Here is a 22,672-nt window from a genome sequence, read left to right as displayed (position 1 = left end):
CAAGCTGCATTAAGAGTCACTTACAAGTCTTGTCTCTAGGGTGGGCTGGCAGCAGCCAGGGCCTGGCACAGCCCAGGCAGCAGCAGCAGCAGCAGCAGCAGCAAAGGCTCTTGGCCACTTCAGCCCCTTGAGTTCAGCTGGAGCAGTTTGTGCTGAGCTCCTTGAGCCCAGCAAGAGGGAGCATTTTAGCCAAGCCCCAGGCAGCCCCGGGAGTCCCCCTGGCTGGCAGGAGGCCACAGGCAGCTTTCCTCAGCCCAGTCTCTCGCAGTCCCTGCACAGCTGCACACAGGGCTGCAGGTGCTGCATGGCCAGGCCGGGGTAGGCACCAGACCATGGAGCAAGCAGTTCCATCCTCCTCCCCACCCCAGCTCCCTTACACAGCTCAGGCCGCAGCCTGAGCCCCCAGGCCACCCCACGAACACAAGGGCTCTCTCCAAGAGATGCCAGGGGACAAAAGGCCAAACTCTGGCCAGAACACCCAGCTCCTTCCTTAGAGAGCAGCCTTACCTCCATCCCAAGTCTTCCTAACACCTGAACATCTCTGGCAACATACTCTTCCTTTCAAATCCAGTGAGAGCCCAAGGCTTCTGCCTCCCCCAGCTAACCCCAATGAGTCAGAGCCATGTAACAGTGACAACTCCATCAGCCATTACTGCCAACCTGTGCCTGCAGTGGAAGCAGAATTAAACTCTTTCAGACCAGAATGGTAATTGAATCAGTTTAATATACAGTCAGCATATTGTAAATGCACTTGAAACTTACAGTATTGCTAACAGATGTGGCGATTGAGCCCAAGACCACCTTCCTAAAAAGGCACAGAGAGGTAGGAGAGTTGGGGCATTTCCCCAGATTAGTTACAAGTGAGAAGGTGCACATAAGACCTTCCTCCTCAAAGCACCAGATCACCAGAAACTTGTGCTCTTTGAGAGGACTGCTAATGTGCTGGGATAAGTGCAGGCACCTGGAGTGACAGCCAAAGCCTCCTGCTGACCCATATGTCAGGAAACTCTTGCTGGCTTTTGCATATACTAAAAGAAAAAAAAGGGAGATGGGACAGAGCAGAAGACCCTAGCTCTGTGTGCATGAAGTGTTCTTGGTGAGGCAGGAGTGAGGGAAATGTGTGATGTTGCTTTTGCCCTTGACTGTGACAAGGACTGTCATGCGCATTGCTTTGGACACCACAACAGCTCCAGGGGTGAGTGAGAAGAAATGCACCATCCTCCAGTATTGCCACCACGGTTTCTTGCACCAGCAGGGCAAGAGCAAAGCTCTGGCCAAACCAAGCACTTGGAGTGGGGACAATGGTGGCACCAAGCATTTGTGTCATCCTCTGTGGCAGCTGAAGTGGCACCACAGTGGTGAGGGGAAGCCTGGAGACTTTTGGCTCTGCAGAAGGCACTGTTCACCAGGGCGGGTGGGTCTGGAGATGCTAATTCTCAAATTTTGCATAAGGGTTCTCTTCCTTGAACAGGCCTAGAAGAGAGGAGAGATTTATTCAGACAGCAGCTCCCACACTGGTCACAGCCAGCAAGAAGACCAGTCCTGGGAAACAACTCTGTCATTTCAGCATCCTCAAGCCTCCTCTCTCAAAACACCTGCTCTTACTTGAGCAGTGCTCACAGTCAGCACTGTTTGACTCTCCCCTCCTGCACAAGAGGAGACATCCATTGAGAAGCTTGACCTGATGGCAAACTCCTCTCCCATGCATTCCATGTACAGTCCAGGTAAAGCAGCCTGGCTAATCTTCCAGAGTGCTCCCTCTGCACACCCCTTCTGTCAGACTGGACTTACAAGCAGACCCTAATTAAATTAAAAATTAAGACTTGCTCCCCTGCTCCTGCATCGAGACTAGGAAACAGGGTATATTTTGGGCTAGCAACGAGTCATATGCAGCTGTTTGCTGCTTTCCCAGCTCAACACTTTTGAAGAAGAACAGCCACAAAGGACAAGATTGCAAACTCTGGGGTCAGGCTGCAGCAAGACAGTCCCAGAGCACAGCTCTTCCACAGGCAAGTGCTTCTCCCCTTCAGGCACAGCTTTGCCTGCTCTTTCTTCCCCAAAGGAGCCACCCCATCCAGAGGCCCTGGGATCTCCTGCCTAACCTGGACCTGCAGCAGGCAGCAGCTGCAGGCAGAGGAAAGGTCTCTAGCTTTCCCTACAGCCCCCCCAAAGCCAGAGACCACCAAGTGCAGCACGCATGAGCCCAGCTGCTCCACAGCCAGAGGCTGGCAGAGCCCCCAGCAGTCCCAGTGGGCAGACTGGAGGGACCCTCCCCTGCACACAGCAACTGGCTGTTCCCTGCTTCCTTCCAAGCTGATGTTCCCCATCAGGTAGGTCCAGACCTGGCCCAAGGACTCATCTGAGGGACAGTCCAGCTCCAGGAGGGAGGCTGTACACTCCCATCCCCAGGGGACTGAGGAACTCCTGGGGAACTGCTGCTGGCACAGAGGACCAGTGGGATTGGGGTGGGATTGGTGCCTGCTCTGTGCTCCTGCAGCTGTGGGCATTCTGATTCCTGCCTGGCCACACATCCCAGGCTGCTGGCTCCCCAGCCACTTGCTCACCACAGGGCTACTGGAGGGCTGTGCCTGAAGGGTAACAGCATTAGAATGGTGCTGTGTCTGCCAGCTTCTGCTTCTCCCCACCAGCTTCTCCCACATGGTAAGCTTGGAGTGCACATTCTGGGGAACATTATACACTTCCTCTTCCCTGCCCAGGAAAAACAGCCCTTGTGTAGGCTCACACACCATGACCCCAGCATCTCTACACTTGCTTTGAGTCAAGAGAAGCAGGGACCATGTTTTCCCTGGTGGCCAGGTCTCATCTACAGCTGTAACCATGGCAAGGAGCACAGTTTTTGAGGCTGCTTCATCTAAAAGCTTAGTTTGAATCACTCATGTCAGCACTGTACCGTATTTTCTTCGGATTTCATCGTGCCGTGATTTCATCTCTGCTCTCCTGCGAGAAGCAAACAGAAAAGCCATGAGTCAGTAACTGGTGATACAAAACAGAACAAAAAGAGCCAGAGCCCCCTGCTTATTCCCAGCCAAGGGAGCTCCAGGCTGGCAGGTTTGCTCAGCCTCCCACCCTCTGGAGGCTCTGGGACCACCAGAGCCCACACACACCAGCAGCCCTCAGGGAGTTCCATACACAGTACTTGTCATGCTACATCCACGAGTCACCCCAGCATGACATTCCTCATGAGGCTTGTGTGTGAGCTAGGGCTGAAGCAGCCACTGTCTGCATGTGTTGAGACCCACGTGTCTCTTGATGGCACAGACAGGAGCCAAATCATTCTGCAGCCTCAGGGCCTGTGGTACAAAGCTCACCTCTCCTCCTGCCGCACTCGCCTCTTCTCCCTCTCCCTGGCTGCTCTCTCATCATCCTTGTCTGGCCTGCTGGACAGAAAGGCCCCTTAGTGCACTCAGCACTCAGTTCTGCAGCAGCACATGGCTGCATCTGAGCTCCTCCACACAATCAAGGGACCCCCCAACACTTACTTTTTGCTCTTTCTCTTACAACAGCAGCAGCAGCAGCAGACCCCCAGCATGATCAGAATTGTTCCTCCCACCACGGACATTGCAATGATTAGGGCTTCAAAGTTCACTGAAGGATTTGACAAAATGTGTTTAGCACACAAAGACACAGCTGCCTGGAGTTACAATATAGGATCACAGAATCATGAATCATGAATGCTGAAATCATCAAGTCCAACTGTTCCCCCAGCACTGCCAGGTCTTCCAGTAAACCATCTCCCCAAGTGCAACAGCTCTGTGTTTTTTGAGTGCTTCCAGGGATGGTGACTCTACCACTGCCCTGGGCAGCCTGTTCCACTGTCTGACCACCCTCCGAGTGAAGAATTTTTTTCCTAATATTCAACCTAAACCTTCCCTAGTGCAACTTGAGGCCATTTCCTCTTATCCTACAGCCATTTTCTCTTGTCCTGTTTATGAACATACAACTACAGTCATCAGCAGCTACTGTCACTGGGCTGGAGATGTGTAACCACCTGGGAAAGCAAACGGACATTGTTAGCTATAGATATACCAAGTGCTGGTACCTGCAAATAAACACCAGCTGAGTACAGGAGTGCTCAGTTACTGACTATGAAGAAAGGCACACTCAGGTCAAACTCCTCTGGTAGAAATGAGAACAAAGCTATCTTAATCACTAATCCAGGTAAAATGTAACCATCTAGGGAAAAAACCCAACAACTGAAGACTTTCAGGGTTAAAGAATGACCTCTGACAGGGGGGAATCACTGTCCATGGGAGCCAGCCTCAGAAGTCATCTCTAATGAGATGAGCACTTGTAGTTGTCTGAAGTCTTTGGGCAAGAAAAAAACTGAAACAAGATCTGTTGGGATTTATGTACTTGGGGCCAGCAGTGCTGCTCAGGCAGCTGAAGGCCAAGTCCTGCTTCCTGGCTGCATATCTCCCCAAGCCTGGGGGGATCTGCTTGCCCACACACAGAACAAAACCTGCTGGAACATGGTGGAGCAGCAGCCATGAGCCCTGGTCCCTGCTCATCCCACTCAGCTCCTGCAGTAATGGCAGCACAGGCACCAGCCAAAACTGACAAATCTAGATGCCAAGGATTTCAGGCGACAACAAAGAGGAGTTTCTTCCAAGTATGATTCAGGCTGTTCAGAGACTTGAGCCTGTGGAAATATTTATTTAAGAGCTACTTTGCACACAACAGCCAGGTTACAGAAATCTGTACCTGCTCAGAGCACTTTTGAAGGTCATTTAGTCCAACTCCCTGCCATAGGCAGGAACATCTTTCACTAGACCAGGCTGTTTACAGTCCTATCCAACCTGACCTTGACTGTTTCCAGGGATGGGGCATTCACCATCTTTTAGGCAACTTGTGCCAGTGCCTCATCACCCTCACTGTAAGAAACTTCTTCCTTTTATCTGTTCTAAATAGATACTCTTTTAGGTACTCCAGGCTGAGATGACTCCACCACTGAAATTGTTTCTAAAGCCTGCAGCAGGGTCAGTGCTTCTGAAACCATTTTGGGGTTTCAGGATGAGCCTGGGGTTCAGCTTCCCCCTTCCCATACAGAGAAATCTGTGGCAGAGCAGCAGGCACTCCTTCAGCTGATGACAGAGGCTGTCACACACACCAAAAATGCAGACTCACGTAAGAGCTAATCTCCCACAGGACTAATCTGCTCTACAGCAAGTTTTGCAAGCTAAGGAATGTGCTCTTTTATAATGAAACCTTTTGTAAAGCTGCTCACATTAAAACTAGTATTTCAAGGTCTTACAGAAGTTTCAGAAAAGCATACCACAGGGCTCACAAAGAGGAGATTCTTCCTCCAAAGCGTAAGAGCAGTTTGAACTCTTGTGGGCAGACGAGAGCCCAGCCTCAAGCACAACAGATGACAGGCAACGAGAATTCAGCTCCAGGCTCCTCATCAGAGGGTGGGTGAAAGCAACCAAGCCCCAGCTTAACTTCCTTCCTGCTCCAGCCCCCAAAAGCTGGCATGAACATGCACTAAGCTTGGCCTAAACAAGGCACCAATCTCTCCAGAAATCCTTCAGAAAACAGAGCAGCAGGGAGGAGAGGCAGCCAGGCTGTCCACCAGACAGAGCTCCTGGAGGAGACCTGCCTTTGCAGGGATAGTTTCAGAAGAGGTTTCTCCTCAGGTGGGTAAGAGCTGAGCAGGACTAGGTACACTCAGCACTAGAAGCACACACAGGTTCTCAGAGAAGTCACCACACCTTTGATTCCAGGAGCCCACCTGGGACAGCAGCCACGTGGAGAGCCAGAAGCAGTGCACAGAGTGATGCGCCAGCTGCAGAGGAGAGATCTCCTAGGCTTCAGCCACCAGGAAGGCCCACAGAGAACCTTCCACTCCTGTTCCCAGGTGCCAGCCATGTCTGGAGCCTCCATCACACCAAAGCAGAAGGGATGTATTTTGGAGTAGCTAAATCCTCACAGGTCCTACTTGCCAGAAGGCAGGCAACTGCTCATACTCCGCTTCCCCGCCCACTCTTCAGGAAGTTTGCAGAACCCTGACTGACTTCAGCCTGTCATTGCTACACTGGCAGAGAGATGGGGAGGCAGGGGAACCTCCCACCAGCAGCAAGCTCTCACACAGCCATACCCCAGGCTGGCACTTACCCCAGCAGACTCCCCAGCGCGCAGAGCGGAGCTCACACAGGTCGGCCGGGGGAAGGATTCTTCGGACAGGGTATTCCATGCACCTCCTGCTGCTGGCACACCACAGGCACTAGAACACAGTAACCAGGCAGCACAGCGTTACTGCTGCACTGTCAGTGACCCAGGCTTTGGTAGCCACAGCACAGGGCCAGGGCTGCTGGCTCACGAGAACCAGATACCACCCAATGCTCAGGAGTAAGAGCTGTGTCGGCACAGATCACACCAGGAGAGGCAGGCAAGGGGAGTGCAGACTTCTAGAACAAGTAAAGATGCTGAGAATCCTTCTCCCGGCTTAGAATCACAAACTATCCTGAGTTGGAAGGGACTCAGAAGGATCATTGAGCCAGCTACTGGCCCTGCCCAGGACAGCCTTAAGAATGCCACCATGGCTTGCACAATTAATAACACAAATCCTTTGTGTTTATTTTTGGGATAAGAAGAAAGCCTTTGAGACAAAGCACTCTACACACACAAAGCTGATGAGCAGAAGAGGTGCGTGTGTGCCCAGCCACTACCAGACTATCTGCAGAGCTTTGCACACTCCTCTCCTGGTGGCTCCAATCCCAGCACTCAGTAGGGTTTGGTCAAACTGGTTCTGGCTACATCAGCTGCAAGATCTGACTCAAGTTCAAGTTTGCTGATATCTGCGATAAGGCAGCAGAGACTAGCAGGACACCAGCACACATCCTGCATCCACCCAGTGCCATGGCACAGACTGTGGAGGGGAACTTGACCAGCCAGTCCAGCCCACTCAGTCCCTTCTCCAAGCACATCGCCCATCCATGAGGAAGCAGCTCAGCAATTCCATTACTCTAATCAAAAAGCACAAAACAAAACCCACCCAGTTTCTAGCAACCTCCTTCCACACCAGAGAGGGACTGCCCTCTCACCCTCACAGGTGGGTGGCATTTGCAGCAAGTCTGGGACAAAGGCAGGGGACCAGCCCCACTTCCAGGAAGGGAACGTTTTCAGGCATGCTGAGGGGTTGGGAGTCACACTGCTGCTACTCACGGTGACATTTTTCAGGCACTCTTCACAGCTCCTGTTTGTATACTGGTGACAATCTGCAGGAAGGAAAAAAGACACTTTAGGACTTTGAAGAGCCTCAATGGTTTAAAACTCTGGGCTCCTCTAAGCCTGCTCCTACCCACCACTGGACCAGCAGCAATGCATGCTGCTGCTGGAAGAGCCACCAGCTTCAGCACATGCTCTGTGTCATGGTGGGAGGCCCAAATGTAAATGAAAGTTCATCTCCCTTGCCCTGCTGACAAAGCCCTAGGCTGTGAGTTCCTCTGTTGAGTTTTATTTCCCTAAAAGCCTGAGCATCTGCTATGACAATAGGGCAGTCAGGGCACACAGCCAGAGCTGGTATGGAGGCACCCTATGAGGATGAGGGCAAGCACTGGGTAGGTGGTACAGTCCTGTAGCACCAGATGATGGAGCAGCTCAAGCAAACAAGCCCCAGACACAGCAGTTGCTACCAGGAGAAGCAGAGGAGCACAGGGACACACAGAGCTACAGATCCTGCAGGAGCCCTCCTGCTGCACGAGTGCCATACCCTACCCCAGCCAGTTCATCCAAATCTTCCTTCAGCAGGACACAGTGCAGGCAATGGGAGCAGCAATGCAGCCAAAATCTGTGCTCATGTTCAGAACTTGTTTCCACTCCCATTCGACAGGGGAAGACCTCAGTTCCATAAGTGGCACTCAAAACCAGTGCCACCATGGATGATGGCATCCCCACAGGATGCATCCAGCTGGTAGGGGAATGGATAAGGTCTGAACCTGCACACAGGACATGCTGGCCCAGTCCAGCCCCCATTCTGAGCTTAGCTACAGCTCCCAGCAGTGCTCTTGGCAAATGTTTTCCTACAGGATATTCACCTGCAAATCACTGGTGTGCTTCCCCAGATCTTCAGGAAGGGTGGTTTGTCAGGCCCTCAAGAATGAGCCATTTAAAACTGACTCCAGCTTAAGAGTCTAAGCAGCAGCCTGTTTGACAGTGGTTTAAAAGGAAAACTCAAACCAATTTGCCTGACCCACTCACTGCTGGATGAAGGATCACTTCACTTTGCAGTGTCGTAATCAGGAAAAAATCAGTCCCAGAGGTGCTTGTTTTCCACTCTCACAATCAGCAAAGCTGCATTTTCTCCCTCCAGCTGGCAGGAGCCCTCAGCTATGACCCACTGTCAGCAGTCACATGCTCTGTGCAGCCCTCCAAACAACTGGGCAATTGATTAACATAGCTCAGATAAGGGTGTTTACACACTTGGAGAGGCTGAGATTGCAGATTTTAAACACTCTGAAGCTGCATCCCCATTTCTTCAGCTGAGGCTGGAAAAGCACAACGGCGCCTGTGCTGCCCCGGGACTGTTCTTCACCAGGAGTCACAAAACACCCTCCCACACCACAGAAGGCCAGTGGTGGGCAAAAGTAGAACCTGTGGTTTTAACTGGGCTTTGCTTTCCCTCTCTCCTGGCATCCCTAGCTAGGGATCATCCTCCAAGTCATTATGTCAAAGCCACCCACTTACAGCTGTCTGGGAATGGGCTGCTCGAGGACACTGCAGCCCTTCAGGATTGGGTTTGTCTAAATGCCCCATCTCAGGTGACCAGACAGCTCACATGGGATGGCACAGGAAGCACTGCACTCCTCAGAGACAGAGACAGGACAGCAGCTCTTGCTGTGCTAGAAGCCCTCTGAGAAATGCTTTTGACAGCTGGCTACAGGAGGCGTGAAGTGAACGGCTTGGGGTGGAAGGAAGAGGAAAATATGCTGGTCCCCAGCTTCCTCCCTGCCAGAGCCACCATGCACAGAACAGTTCCTGGCTTGGAAGAGGGGGCAGACTCCTTAGGACACTCTGAAGGCAGTCATCCCCACCTTTAGCTACAGCTTCTTCTCCACCTGGTCCAGCACGTCTGGGGGCTGTTCTCCATCCCCCAGCCACTAAGGAGGAGCAGCCAGACACCCACTGCTCCCCACCCATCCATATCCCTCATCTTCTTCCTGCTCTCAGGCTGCCCCAGCCAATCTTCCCCACCCTCCAAAGGGCCATCAGCAGGAGCCTGGCTGCCCAGTGCTCCTGGTCGGGAAAGGTAAGCAGCTCTCTCACCTGAGCTATCGTCACTAAATCATGGAATCATACAATGGTTTGGGTAGGAAGGGCTTTAAGCCCATCTTGTCCCACTCTCCACCAGCCATGGGCAGGGACACCTTCCACTATCCCAGGCTGCTCCGACCTGGCCTTGGACACTGCCAGGGACGGGGCAGCCACAGCTTCTCTGGGCATGGAAGTTCCATCGCAGTGGAAGCTGGAAAAGCAGCGAGCAAAGCTCCACTTCCAGCATCCACTCAACTTTCCCGAACTCCAAGGAACACAGCAGGCTGCACCGGATCCCACTCCCAGCATGGGACAGGGCCTCCCCTCCCAGCTCTCACTGCCCAGTGCCCACCCACACCCTGTGGATGCCAGCACGCAGCCCTGGGGTTCCCGCACCGGACATCCCACAAAAATGCGATCCAAAGCAGCTGCCCGGCCGGTATTTTGGGGTGCCGTGCGAGGTCCCCTCGGTGGGGCCACGGTCACCGCTTACCTCCGGCCACGTCCTGCGCGGTGACGGCGGCGGGGAGCAGGAGCAGGGCGAGCGCGCAGAGCGGCAGCGCCGGGGCCATGGCGGAGCGGGGCTGGAGCGAGGCCGGGCCGGGACGGGACGGGACGCGGCGGGGGCGGCACCGCCGCTGCTGTAGCGCCGGCCGGGGGCGGGCCGGGGGCGGCCCCTCGAGGGGCAGCGGGGCTGCTGTGCTGTCCACCCGGGGAGGGAAAGGGTTTGGGGGCGGCGGGTGGAGGAGCTGGTGCGGACGGAGAGACCTCCGAGACTGCCCGAGAGATTCCCGGGGCTGCCGGAGAGATTTCTGCGGCTGTCCGAGAGATCCCCGGGGCTGTCCGAGAGATCCCCTGGGGCTGCCGGAGAGATCCCCGGGGCTGCCCGAGAGATTCCCGGGGCTGCCGCGGAGACCCCCGGGGCTGCCGGAGCCCAGCGGGACCACGCCTGCCCGCAGGAGGGGGCCAGACCCCCGCGGGAGGATGAGGATGGAGAACCAGCCTTTCCACAACCTCCCCTCCGGGAGGATCACCGCCTGCCCCTGCGCAAACCCACTCCAAAGGGTCCCACATCCCTTCCCGCACCGTTTATAGCACGCAAGCACGTTAATGGTAAAATAAGTGTTAGTTCTCATGACACAGCGCGATGTGACAAGGGAGTGGAGTTTTATTGAAGACTTCGGTGTTCGTGCTGGAGTAAAACAAATAGTCCGGCCCTGGAGACAAGGACTTTGCTTTTAGAAGACTTAGAGCAGCCCCCGAGGGATAAAGAACAGCTTTATTCCTGGGATGACCAAGGTGCCACAGCATCCCAGGCTCTGAGACCTCCCAGCCTTGCCTGACTGCAGCCAGAGGGGCTCAAGGACACCTGGATTGGAGATCTTTTAGGGTCAGTCAAGTTCTGTTTTACCTGAGTGCTTGATGGATGTAAGAACCTCATAAATAAACCACACCTGGATGCCCTGATTCGGCTGGGACATCTCATGGCCACAAATAAATATTTACACTTGTAATTCCAAGCTTTGCATACCAACCTGGCACCTTGGTCAGCACGGGCCAGGCATGAATTTTGTGACACACAGCGTGTTGGGAGCTCCTTCCTGGGCAAAGCCAAACATCCCTGGCCTCAACCTGTGTGTTTCAGCATTTGAGACATGAGAAGCTGCATCAATTTAAAGGTGGATTTTCACATGCTGCAGGTCAGGAGTGAACGGAGTGCTCCCCTGGCACCCCCAAATGCCCCCTCGAGGTGCAGCAGGAGCAGGCAGTGTGGCACAGGCAGCAGGATGGAGAGATGTGACTTAACCTGGTGCTGGCACAGTGGCCAGACCCTCCCTGGGTTTTAGTTGAGGGACTGAGCACTGCACGGGTGTTTCTCTGTGGGAAAGCTGGCTGGGTTTTGGAGGGCAGGTGGGTGTGAGAGGTGATGTGAAGGTACCCATGGGTAGGTGTGGGAGGCAGCTCTGCAGAGCAAAGCATGGGTGCCAAGGAAGAGCTCTGGCTTGGAGAGACACTGACACTGTGGCATGGAGGCAGCTCAGGGAGAAAGAAGAAAATATTTTAGACTGCCCTAAACAAAATGAAGATAACTAATATTTTTCAGCAAAACCCCATAGCTTAAACAAGCAGCAACACTGGCCACCACTGGCTGCATTGTGGAGCTCATCATCCATCTGCTGGGAAAGCTTTGCTCTCCCTGCCGTGTTCTTGGTGTCCTTGAGAGCCAGATGGACTGGCTGCTGGTGGCAGAGCTCCTGCAGGCTGGGAGCACAAGTGGCCAAAGGCCAGCTGAACCACGGGATGCAGGAGCTGGAGCACGGGATGCGGGGGCTGAGCCTGGCGTGACACAGGAGCGTTCCTTCCACCGCCACAGGCGAGCGCTCTGGTGCCGGCAGCCGCCTCTTGCCTGTGCTTCCGATTTTGGCAGCTCCTCCGGAGAAACACGAGGCTCTTCATGTGTGATGGGAACTCGGGCTGTCAAAGATGTGGAACCTGTGCATTTGCTGCTCCAAAAGCAGCCGGTGTTTGAGGTTGGACAGGCACTAATAATCACCCGGTGTTCGCTGGCACAGGGGAGTCTCCTGTGCTCCCCTCTGGAGCACCTGAGTCACTGCTGGATGGTTTGGGAAGCAGGAGGAAGCACAACTGAACCATTTCTGTTTGCAAAACACTTCATTCCTTTGTCCTGAGTCTATCCACGAAGCCACACCTGCACTACAAATCATCCCAATGGCATGGGCAGGAACCCAGGCGGCGGGAGCAGGCCAGGAGCTGACAGGAAAGTCAGGGGAGAGGGGAATACCACTCTGATCACAGTGGCCTTCCCTCTCCTTATTTGTCTCTGAAGGGGATTTTCAAACCCTTCAAGATGGCCTCAAGTGGTTTCCAAGGCGACAGTGCTAGAGTCATCACTGCCATGGAAACCCTCTCTTTGGCATCATATAAATATTTCCCTTGAAGGAGGCTGGATGAGTGGGCGATGCACTATTTTCTAGCACTCCCTGGCTGCAACAGGACAACCTCCAGGAGATGGGAGGGAGCTTGGGAGGTTAAAATTAGCTTGCCATGCCAGCTGGCAATGGAAAGAGGTGATTGCTGATGTTTCAGCCCAAGACCTGGAGTTATTTGTGTCAGCGGGATCCAAATGAAAAGGACTTACTCTGTAGGGAGACAAAAATGAAAAGAAAAAAAAGGGCAGGGGAGGAGTGAGGTTGAAAACTTGTGTTTCCTTGCTGTTCTTCAAAAAAACTTCTAAAAGTTTTCTCTTTAATCCCAATCCCACATCCTCTTGGGTCAGTGCAGGCAGAGGGGGGTCTTGGAGTACTTCACCCTCTCCTGGGAGCATATTTAAGCCCAAGGTGTTTTGCTTTGCTTTTAATTGCCTCCTTTATGTCTTTTCAACACACCTTCACATGAGCACAGGGAGAGGTGTCTGCCTGCAGCCCTGAGCTTAGGCAGTGGAACAGGAAACCCCAAAATATTCTGTTCTGCTGCGGTGTCCCCACACCAGGACCCCCTATGGGGACAGTGGTTCTGCCACCAGCTGCAGTCCCTGCCCACCCAGGGTCCTCTGGGTGCTCTGTGCTCAGCCCCAGGGCACAGCTGGGAGAGGCTGCCAGCATTCCCAGTGCTCTGCATGGCACAGACACCACCCCAGCACGTGGCAGTCCTGCTGTCACCCCACCATGCCAGCTCTCCCCAGCCAGCAGCCGGGATGGATTTTGGAGCTGCTCTGGGAGCTCCGGTGTTTTCATAAACAGAGACGTCTGCCTTCATCACTGGGGCCAAGCTGCGAGCAGGGCAGAGGTGCCAGCAGCGCGGTGGGAGCTGGGATGAGGCTCTGCAGAGGCTGTCCCTGCCCAGGCTGCCGTAAACACCTCCTGCCCCCGAGCAGATGGCTCCTCTCACATCCACGCTCCAGGCAGACACCAAAGGGCTTTCCTGACAAATAAAGCACCGCCCCACGCAGGCCTGGAGCGCTTCTGGCTTTCCTGGAAGAAGGGGATGCTCCCTCCTTGTTGGACTGCCCAGGCTATTTTTAGACCTCCATAGCAACCAGAGGATGGGGAGACACGGTGTCCCCCAGCCACGCTCTCACCTGCTGGCTGCTGGCCTTTGGCAGGGGCTGGGCATGAATGCGGGGTCCTGGCTGGACTGGAGGATACAGGTTCCATCTGGTGACCCCCCAGCACCACCCCAGAAAGCCTCCCAGGATGCAGAGAGCTGCTCCAAGACCCACTTGCTCTCCCCACTCCGGAAGGTGCTGCCAAGGAAATCTGGAGTCCAGCAAGGTCAGACCCCAGCACCTGCTTTCCTCTTTTTCCCTTTAGAAAAAAAACCCACCCTAAATCCAGAGCAAACAATTAAAATGTTCCAGCTGCTGGCTCAGAGCAGCGATCCCAGATAAAACCCCAAGGATCTGCCAGCTAAAAATAGCTTGAGCCCCATAAATTAAACAAAAGCTTTTTGCTGGGCTCTTGGAAAGCCAGTTCCAGTGCAGTTTTCTCTATGTAAGGTATAACTCTAACGGTATTTGTTATTATTAGCCCTACCTCCCCTGTGTCACCGACCTTCCCAGCACCATTGTTTAGGAACAGGAATTTTACAGAGCCAGACTTCTTCCTTCTGGCAGCTCCTCTGCTGGAGTGGGATCCCACCTCAGCCACTTTCCTGCCTTTTTATATTAGTTTAAACCTTTTTTTTTTTTCCCTTTTGGCCAACTGATTATTTGATACTAACACATCCTATGTTTTATGGGGCCACCCTCATTTAAGGCCTCTCTCAGACATCTGCTTAATTTTTATCCCTATCAGCTGTCCTGGGAGCTGTGGACCCTTAAATATAAATTCCTGCTTGGAATGCAAAGGTATTGGGCAGCCCTTTGTGGATACTGTGCAAGCCAACACGCGTGTAGGGGCTTGTCTCACCTCCTTTCTGTCATCAAGCCTATTAACAATATTTTCTCATGTCATATTTTATATATGTATATATATATGATGTTAGACAGGCAATGACTTACAGCTTTTTGGGAGTTTTCTCCTCCAACCATTTAAAGAGCTTCCAGCATCCCTCTGCCTCAAGCACATGTGGATATATTGTCTCCAATCTCCAATTCTTTTTCCCAGCACTCCATGCCAGGTGTGACAAGCTCATCCAACACCTGCTTTCCCATCCCAGATTTTCAGGCTTTGTTGCCTTTTCTATGGGCTTTTGCAAAAGTATTTCACTTACTGCACCCAGAGCAGCTGCATCCCAAAGCCATTGAGATCCCTTGCTCCATCCTGGTGCTGGGCTCCAATTTTTTTTTGCTGCTGTAGTTCTGTGGCTGAGTAATCCAGCCCACATCTCCAAAAGGTGTGAGCAAGGCTGGCAGCTCAGAAAATCCACACCGCCTTTTCCAAGTGAAAGCACCATCTCCTTGCTGAATTCTTCTCAGCTTTCCACCACTGCTGCAGAACTGGCTCTTCTGAAACCACCCAGCAAAGCTTCTCCTTGCTGAGCTGTGTGTGAGCAAATTTTCACAAGTGCCACCCACTTCTCTTGTCCCGTGTCATCATGGGCCCCAAATATTTTGGCTCCCTGCAGTGTTTTTTAGGCTGATAGACCTTCTTGGGCAGGGTGTGAGAAAGAGGACACCTCGCCTGATTCCTCCCCAAGGGGCTGGAGACAGCCTGAGTGCTCTGCAGCAGCATCCACCCCAGCCTCAGGACCATTCCAGGGTGTACAGGAGGAAGGGTGATGTTCCCTTCCCACCATGTCCTTGGGTTTGTAACTGTGTTTGTAAACATGCCTCTACCTGCCCCCTCAGCGGGGCACAAAAAAACCCTCAACAGGCTATTTTAAGTGAACTCAAAAAAAAAAAAAAAAGTCAACTCTGAGGCTGTCATGTCTATATTTAGTTGGAACTTTTCTGTCCAGGATTCAGACTCTATTTGGAAACCCTGTGCCTTGGCATGCAGCCAAGCATCTCGATTTTATACAGTAATCCCTCAGCATATGGCAAATGTTTCTCTTCTGCCGGTGACTGCGGCAGCAGCAGCCTGGCATGGAGGGGTTTAAGCTGAACCCAAGATAAGCTCTCTGGCTGAGGATTCACATCCTAGACCCAGAAAGTCTTTTAATAGCAGAATCTTCTTGGTGTAGCTTCGGAAAAAAAATCATTCAGGGTGCCCCCCACCCCAGGCTCCAGGGCCAGGAGGGCAGTTTTGGGGTGCAGGCCTTGGGACATTTCTACTGGCTGCTGGGGATGAAGATGTGGGACATGTGGGACATGTGGGACAGGTCCCTGGCTGGTTCAGCTGTCAAGGTGGGAAACAGCTTCTGGCTTATTTTTCCTGTCTCTCCACTGAAAATGTAATAAAAATTATTCTAAGATTTCACATGCCAGGAGTTCTGGGATTGACACGACTGTTGCCCAGTGCATGGTCTAGTTCCCAGTATGTGTTCTGTCCCAGATGGTGTTTCAGCATCAACAATTTTGTCCTGACAGTTTGCAGGTGTCTGACAGGGAAGCAGCATCCTCATGAACCCTGGTCCTGGTCCTGGTCCTCTCCTCTCCTCTCCTCTCCTCTCCTCTCCTCTCCTCTCCTCTCCTCTCCTCTCCTCTCCTCTTCTCTCCTCTCCTCTCCTCTCCTCTCCTCCCTTTCAGATGAAACAAGTCTTGTGACAGCACCTCTCATGAAAACTCAAGAAACCTCTCATGAAAGTAACCGAGTGTGAACTTGCAGGTTCCCGAGTTCCACGCACACTTCCCTGCTCCGTGGCAGCTGTGGGACAGGGAGAGGCAGAAGCCAGATGAGAAAAGGTGATCACACAGTTATTTATACAGCCCTTCCAAATATTTGGGGCTCGTGACACGCATGATGATATATAACAAAAATATCTCCTTCGAAAACCTTCCAAGTTAAATCCCACATCCGTATTTTAATTCAGGAGTTCAAGGGATTTAAGGAAGTGTATACTTACAGCGATTCTTATCGCTCACAGTGAGGAGCCCTTCAGCCAGGCCTGACTGCGGCAGTGCTGGGGACAGACCTGCAACCAGCACGGTGACTCTGGGGAAGAGGAGCCTCAGTGGGGACACCAGGCTGGGCCACCTGTTGTCAAAGGTCTGTGGGGATGCACAGGATCAGCACCTTTGATTTGGGGATCCCCTATCCCTGGCAGAGACTCACTGTCCCCTGCAGCCTGGTGCTCCAGACTGCCCAACATAAGAGGGTTTCTAATGAATTTAGTTTAATTTTGCTCACTCAAGGGAGGCCAAATCATCTGAGGGAGCACTGCAGGGTGGCACCAAACATTCCCTGGGCAGGTCATGGCAAAGCTCAGTTCACACCAACATGCCATGCTGGGACCACATGCTCTGTGCCAAGGCACCCATCTGCTGATCCCTTCCCCTGCTCTGGGGGTGGCAGCGTGCAGGGGACCCCCGTGGACATTGTGGTGCTTGGTTCCCCTTGATCCCACAGGGTATCCCAGCTCTGGTGGGAAAATCCTCGGAAGAGGCAGCTGAGCACGTTCCTGCACGCCCAAATGTCTGTGGCAGCTGAGCCAAGCTTTACAGAGTGTTTTCAACACCCACCAGCGTGTTCCCTACAGCCCTGTGATTCATCGATAGCCACTTGACTCAGCTCTACCCTTTCATCATCCCCAAATGTGGCATTTCCCAAATCACATGGGCTTTTCTCTGCTGCTATTCCACACCTACAGGCCCAGCTGCTCCCTCCCAGACACGCTCTGTGTGGTGCCCCCTGCGCTAGGAGTGCCCCATGGCACGTGCTGCCCTGAGATGACACAGGGCTTTGTCACAGCACATTTTATCCCCACAGTCTCCCCACAATCCTCCTTCCAACAGGCAGGGATTTCCTTCTCACAGTTCTTGTCTCACTGAGCCTGTGTCCCTTGGGGTGCAGCAATGCAGGCCAAGAAGGATGGAGATTCAGATAAAGGGCTGGTGCCTCTTCATGGTTGAAAGGCTGGTGAAAAACCTGCTCAGTCTTTTGACTGAGGATTCAGAATCCATTTGCACGTTCCCAGGTAAGATCAACACATCCCAAAAGATGCAACGAGTTTCCCAGGAGCCTTGTGCTGCAGTGAGGATTTTTGTTGCAATCCTGATTTTCTCACTCTCATGCTGGGGTGTTTGAGCTCGTGGTGCCAAATGCTGCCCCAGCGTGTTTATTAGTGCTGATTGTAAAACCTTGGCAGTAGCATTCACAATCAGGTCTGCAGAAATCCTGCTGGATCCACTGCCTTCCAGGCAGATGGGCCTTATTAAGAGGTGTCACACCACTAACAACATCTGACAGCTCCTGTGCTCCCTTCCCTGCTCTTCTCACAATCTGTGAGCAAGGCAGAATCCAGAGATGGAGACAGGAGGCAGGATCCCTCTGTTCCCATGCCTGCCCCGAGGGCACAGAGCTGGGGCCCTGCCTTTGCATGGATTCCTGCACCCCAGATTTGCTCCCTTGCCCTCCTCCTCCCACCTCCCTTCTCCATGATGGAGCCACCCTTAGGTGTGCAGTGAAGTGTCACCCCCGTGGGTGCTTGAGGCTGCAGATGATGCATCACTATCCCTGTACAAGAGGAGGTTTTCCACGTATTTTGTTATATTTGGGATTTTATTTTCGCTAGGCTAAAAGAACCTGGTGCTGTCTGTCCATGGGTTCTGATGTTGTAATGCTGTGACACTATCATGTCGTGTTGTCACTGTGGCCATCACAAGCCCAGAAGAGGCCACAAAGTTGGTTGGAGGGATGGAATCCCTCTCCTATAAGGAAATTATGTGGATTGTTCAGTCTGAGGAAGAGAAGGCTCCAGAGAGAATTTATTGTGGCTTTTCAGTACCTAAAGGGTTTCCAAGAGAGCTGAAAAAGGACTTTGGACAAGGACAGGGCTAGGTGATAGGACAAGGCAGAATGGCTTTAAAGTGCCAGAGGGCAGGGTTAGACTGGAACTGGGGAAGCAATTATTTCCTGTGAGGATGGTGAGGCCCTGGCACAGGCTGCCAAGAGAAGATATGGATGTCCCCTCCCTGGAAGTGTTTCAGGCCGGTTTGGATGGGGCTTGGAGCAACCTGGTCTAGTGGAAGGTGTCTCCAGTTGTGGGGATGAGATGTTGGAACTGGATGGCTTTTAATCCTTCAGCAATTCTATAATTCTGCGATCACCTATCAGCTCAAGGGCACTTGAGGGGAAATAGGGCAGGGGTGAAATTGCTCTGATTCACTCCATAATATCACTCTCATCTCCCAGCTCCCTTCTCCTGGGTTTCCCCAGCCTGTACTGAGCTCCTGGGCTCAGAGGCAGCCGTGGATCACAAGGCTCCATGCTGTCAGCATGGAGTCCTCCTCCAGCCTCAGAAAGGCAGCACTTCTCCGAAATCCCTGACTCACACCATCTTTCCCTGACAGCAGGCTGGCTCTGTGATTGGAGCTGGGCTTGGGCAAGAGCCACCCAGCCCTGGAGAGCTGCTGCTGGCACTGCTGTGGCTCTTCCCTCTGATTGTGCTGCTGCAACTCTCTCTTGCTTCCTGTCAGCCTCGTGGTTTCCTAGATCAGAATTATTTCACCCTCCAGAAAGCCATCCTGCCCAGAAGTCATGCTCTGCAGGAGGGCTGTGCAGGCTGTTCTCCAGGTGCAGAGGCAGGGATGGAGTCAGCTGGCAGTCAGCAGCCAAGCTGCTGTCTCCTCTGTGATGCTCAGCACCCCAAGGCTTGGGAAAAACCTGCTGGGGTGACACCAAGTTCTTTGGGAAAATCCAGATAGTGAAAGAGCAAGTGACTGCCCCACCCTGCCACTGGCTCATGTCACTGCACGCAGGAGCCCCAGCACAATGCCCAGGGACACCCAAGTCACCGTGACTGGCAGCTGGGAAGGGACCAGTTTAGCCATGGTGGCATCTCCTGGCTCTTCAGTCAGGTCCCTCTCAGGGGACATCCCATTCCTGCAGTGCTTTCTAATTTCCAACCTAATCTACCTCTCTCCAGGCTCACTGAGACTTAATATAACACTGGCAACCACCCGTGAGCTCATGCTTCTCCCAGGGAGCAGAACTGTACTGAGCAGAGCTGTAAAAAAAAAAAAAATCATCCTGGAAATTTCTTCTGGTTTTATGGAGGTTTTATCACTTTTCCTGTGGTCACTGAGAAATGACTGGGCTGTGAAGGGCTTCCCAAGCAGCTGTTTGTCTTTGGAGCAAGAGCTGGGACTGGGGGAGCCTGGGCTCATTTTAATTTTATCTTGACTGCAGTGCTCACTGCTCTGCAGTTCCCATTTGTAATCACACGTTCAGTAAAATAATCAAGTCGTAATTGCTTGGGATTCCTTCTCTCCTACGTCACAGAGCCCAGGAGGGGAAGCAGTGCTACAACTGAGTCAGCAGCCAGCCTTGGCGTTGCCTTGGGCCAACATTTCAAGAGAAAATTAACCAGAGTTAAACCAAGAAGAGAGCTGATAAAAATCATCCAAATCTGCCCAGGTGATGAAAAGACATTTTAAACTCCTCCTTTTCTTGTCATGCTGAAGAAAACATCTTCTTCCCTTTGAGTGTCCCCAAAATAAGGCTGGATCAGTGCCCATCCCTTGCAGAGCAATCACCTCTGTGGGAAATTGTGTGTCCAGGGTGGTCAGGGAAGGTTCAGCCCCTCCTCTGCTGATCCCTGCTGGGTTTGGGCTCTGCCAGGGGCAACCAGTGAAAAAGAAACCACTGAGCATCAGAACAAAGAATTATAAGTGACTCAGATTTAAGAACAATTTTTGCCAGGCAAAATGTAATGGCTTTTTTGGACAGGGATGGAAAATGAGGCTGCAGCTCTCATTAACTCATCACTTGTCTTAATCTGGAGAGAGAGGCTGGGACAGACCTGGCCTTGAGGCACAGGGCTTGGCAGAGGTGTTGTGCCAAAGGGCACCTGCAGACCCCTGTGGGAGTTTGGTGGGTGGTGGGTCATCCCTGGGAGCAGAGCAGGGAGAATATTGGGAAAGTGGCATCCCCATTCTGGCACCTTGTCCTTCCTGCTTCTCCAAACTGGGCTTTTCCTCCTGCATGTGCAGAGCAGTGCTCAGAGACTCCACAGCTGCACCCCAGGCCCATGGTCACTGCCACCCCAGCAAGGGGATCCTGCTGCCCCCTCAGGTGTGGAGCACCGTGGGTTGCATGGTCAGGGCTTTTAGACTTGGGTATCAGTGTTAATTAGCTCTCCTCCTCCCAAAGCTGACCCCAGTGTCCCACTGAGGGAATCAGTCTGGGGGTGAATCTGCTGCTTCATCCCTTTTAGGGACTGGGAGTGTGTCAGGACACAGCACACAGATCTGCAAGAGAGAGACATCATCACCATTAGGCTTAACCATAATAATTTGGTCTTTCTTCCCTTTTAATTTACTAATTAATCCCTGGAAGGGATTTGTACTCGGATGCAATAGCCCTGGCAGAGTATTAGCAAAGTCAAGGCACAGTGGAGGAGTCCAGCATCTCACTGGGCCAGCAGCTTCTCATGACTGAGACAGCCACTCTGTCTGGAAAAAATATTCATGCCCCTCTCCTGTGGGGTCATTCCAAATGCTAGAAAACCTGGAAACCTGGAAAACCTGGAAACCTGGAAAACCTGAGAGCTCCTGGCTGTTTAGAAAGCCCTGGGAGACTGCTGGAAATTATGGCAGGAGTTAATAATGCATCCTGAGTGTGTTGCTCCTGGGAAGGCTGGGATCAGCCCTGAGCTGGGAAAGGTGTCATCTGGTGATGTGTGATTTCAGGGCTCTGTGTCTACCAGCTGAGCCCTTGCAGGAGGAATTTCAGCAGCCCTGGCCAGGTCTGCTCCTGCCCAGCACAGAGACCATGTGCCCTGGCACCCCAGATGCAGACAGCAACAGGCATCTGGCCAGGAGATTTCTTCATCCTCCTCTCACCCACGTGTTTGACAAACTGTTACCTCCATACAATAGTTGGTAATAATAAAACTCATTTATTATGAATTTCTACCCATGGTGGCCAGACTTTCCCTGCATCCCACAAGCCCTGCACTGTGACCTGACGCCCCACTTCTCCATCCTCATCCTGATCCCCAACCCAACCCCCATCCCTGGGATGGAGAAGTAAACCAGACAGGATGAGGACAAGGCTGGGACACTCAGGGGAGAGGAGATGTCATCTGATTTTGGCTCAGGGCTGACAGAGATTACAGCTTCTGAGGGAGCTGGTTGGCATGCATGGGAGCAGGGCCCTTCCCACTGCTGTGGAATGTGAGACTTCTCTGTGCTTCAGCACAGGCCATCATCAGAGACCAGTCGGTTCTTGGAAGGGATGCTCCTCTTTCCCAGGCACAGATTAAGCAAAAGTTAATGGCTGGATTCAGTCTTAGAGGTCTTTTCCCACCTAAATGATTCTATTATTCTGTCTCCCCTAAAACTGGTGTGGCTGTGGAATGACTCCATCATTCTCAGCATCCCAGCCAAGAGCCCCAACCCATCTCTCTGGGGTCCCAGCCAGAAGAGAGGGAGAGAAAGTGGGGCTGGGACTGGAGAGATCCCCCATGTAGAGCAGGAACATCATCTAGGACTGGCATGCAATGTGCAGCCATGGCTGTGGAACCTGCTCCTGTTTCTCTCAAGAAAGTTCAGTCCCAGCTGTCAGTCCCTTCTCCTGCTTTTTTTGAAGTCGGAGAACTACGTGCATGGATCACGTCTCTAATTAATATAAATATAGCGAAACATAAATAATAGACATGCCTGAAATAGTGTCACTCCCAAGCAGGCAGGCAGACGCGTCATGGAAAGAAAATAAAAATGCTTTTTATCTGTTTTGGCATTTTTTGTTTGTTTGTTTTCAGTGATTTGTTCTGTTCCTGAGGAAAGAGCAACCTTTGCCATGGGTGAAACTGGTCGAAAGTGAGAACCGAGGTGTAGGGGGAAGGAAGGCCCAAGGAAGAGTGAAATGGGGACTGGGATGGGGACAGAGACGGGGAAAAGGCCGGGATGAAAACATGGATGGGGACACGAAAGCGGATTGAACGAGGATGAAGGAGGGGATGGGGACAAGGATGGGGTAGGGTCGGGGCTGGAGACAGGCACGGGGACACGGACGGGGAGCGCCGGAGCTGCAGGGCAGTGTGGCAGCCATGGGGAAGTGGGGAAAACCCAGCCGCTGTGGGGAGGTGGGAACTCATCACAAATGGCTTTTATCATGCAAACACGTCTCCCGCCGCCCCCGCAGCGGCTGCTGCTCCCGCCCGCTGCTCCCCGGCGCTGCCCCGGGCCCGGGAGCGGCGGGGGCGCGCTCGGGGCCGCCGGGCTCTCCCCTCCAACTCCTCCTCCTCCCCGCCCCCCCTCCGGCCCGGCCGCCGGTGCCGGCGGAGGCGGAGCGGAGCGGCGGGGCGGGCCGGGCCCGTTCGCATCCCCCATCCCCGC

At 53.0% G+C, this 22,672-nt stretch overlaps 1 protein-coding gene across 2 annotated transcripts; it reads right to left on the bottom strand.

Annotated features, from left to right (window-relative positions):
* Positions 1–704: 704 nt before the first annotated feature.
* On the bottom strand, positions 705–9,864 carry LOC117001032 (PTTG1 interacting protein). Of its 2 annotated transcripts, none has more exons than XM_033069188.1 (7): positions 9,764–9,864; positions 7,183–7,235; positions 6,133–6,241; positions 3,501–3,606; positions 3,330–3,398; positions 2,912–2,958; positions 705–1,473 (listed from the first exon to the last, which is right to left on the bottom strand). In XM_033069188.1, the coding sequence occupies exons 1-7, from the start codon at positions 9,840–9,842 to the stop codon at positions 1,430–1,432; spliced, it is 507 nt and encodes a 168-aa protein (XP_032925079.1). In that variant the 5' UTR covers positions 9,843–9,864; the 3' UTR covers positions 705–1,429. The 2 variants fall into 2 exon arrangements, with proteins under 2 accessions (XP_032925079.1, XP_032925080.1); XM_033069189.1 differs by having other exon boundaries at positions 3,330–3,395.
* Positions 9,865–22,672: the final 12,808 nt, after the last annotated feature.

Source organism: Catharus ustulatus, chromosome 10, assembly GCF_009819885.2.
Source record: "Catharus ustulatus isolate bCatUst1 chromosome 10, bCatUst1.pri.v2, whole genome shotgun sequence".
NCBI lineage: Eukaryota > Metazoa > Chordata > Aves > Passeriformes > Turdidae > Catharus > Catharus ustulatus.
Note: the sequence above shows the minus strand (reverse complement) of the source record. Positions and strands in the feature narration are given on the sequence as shown.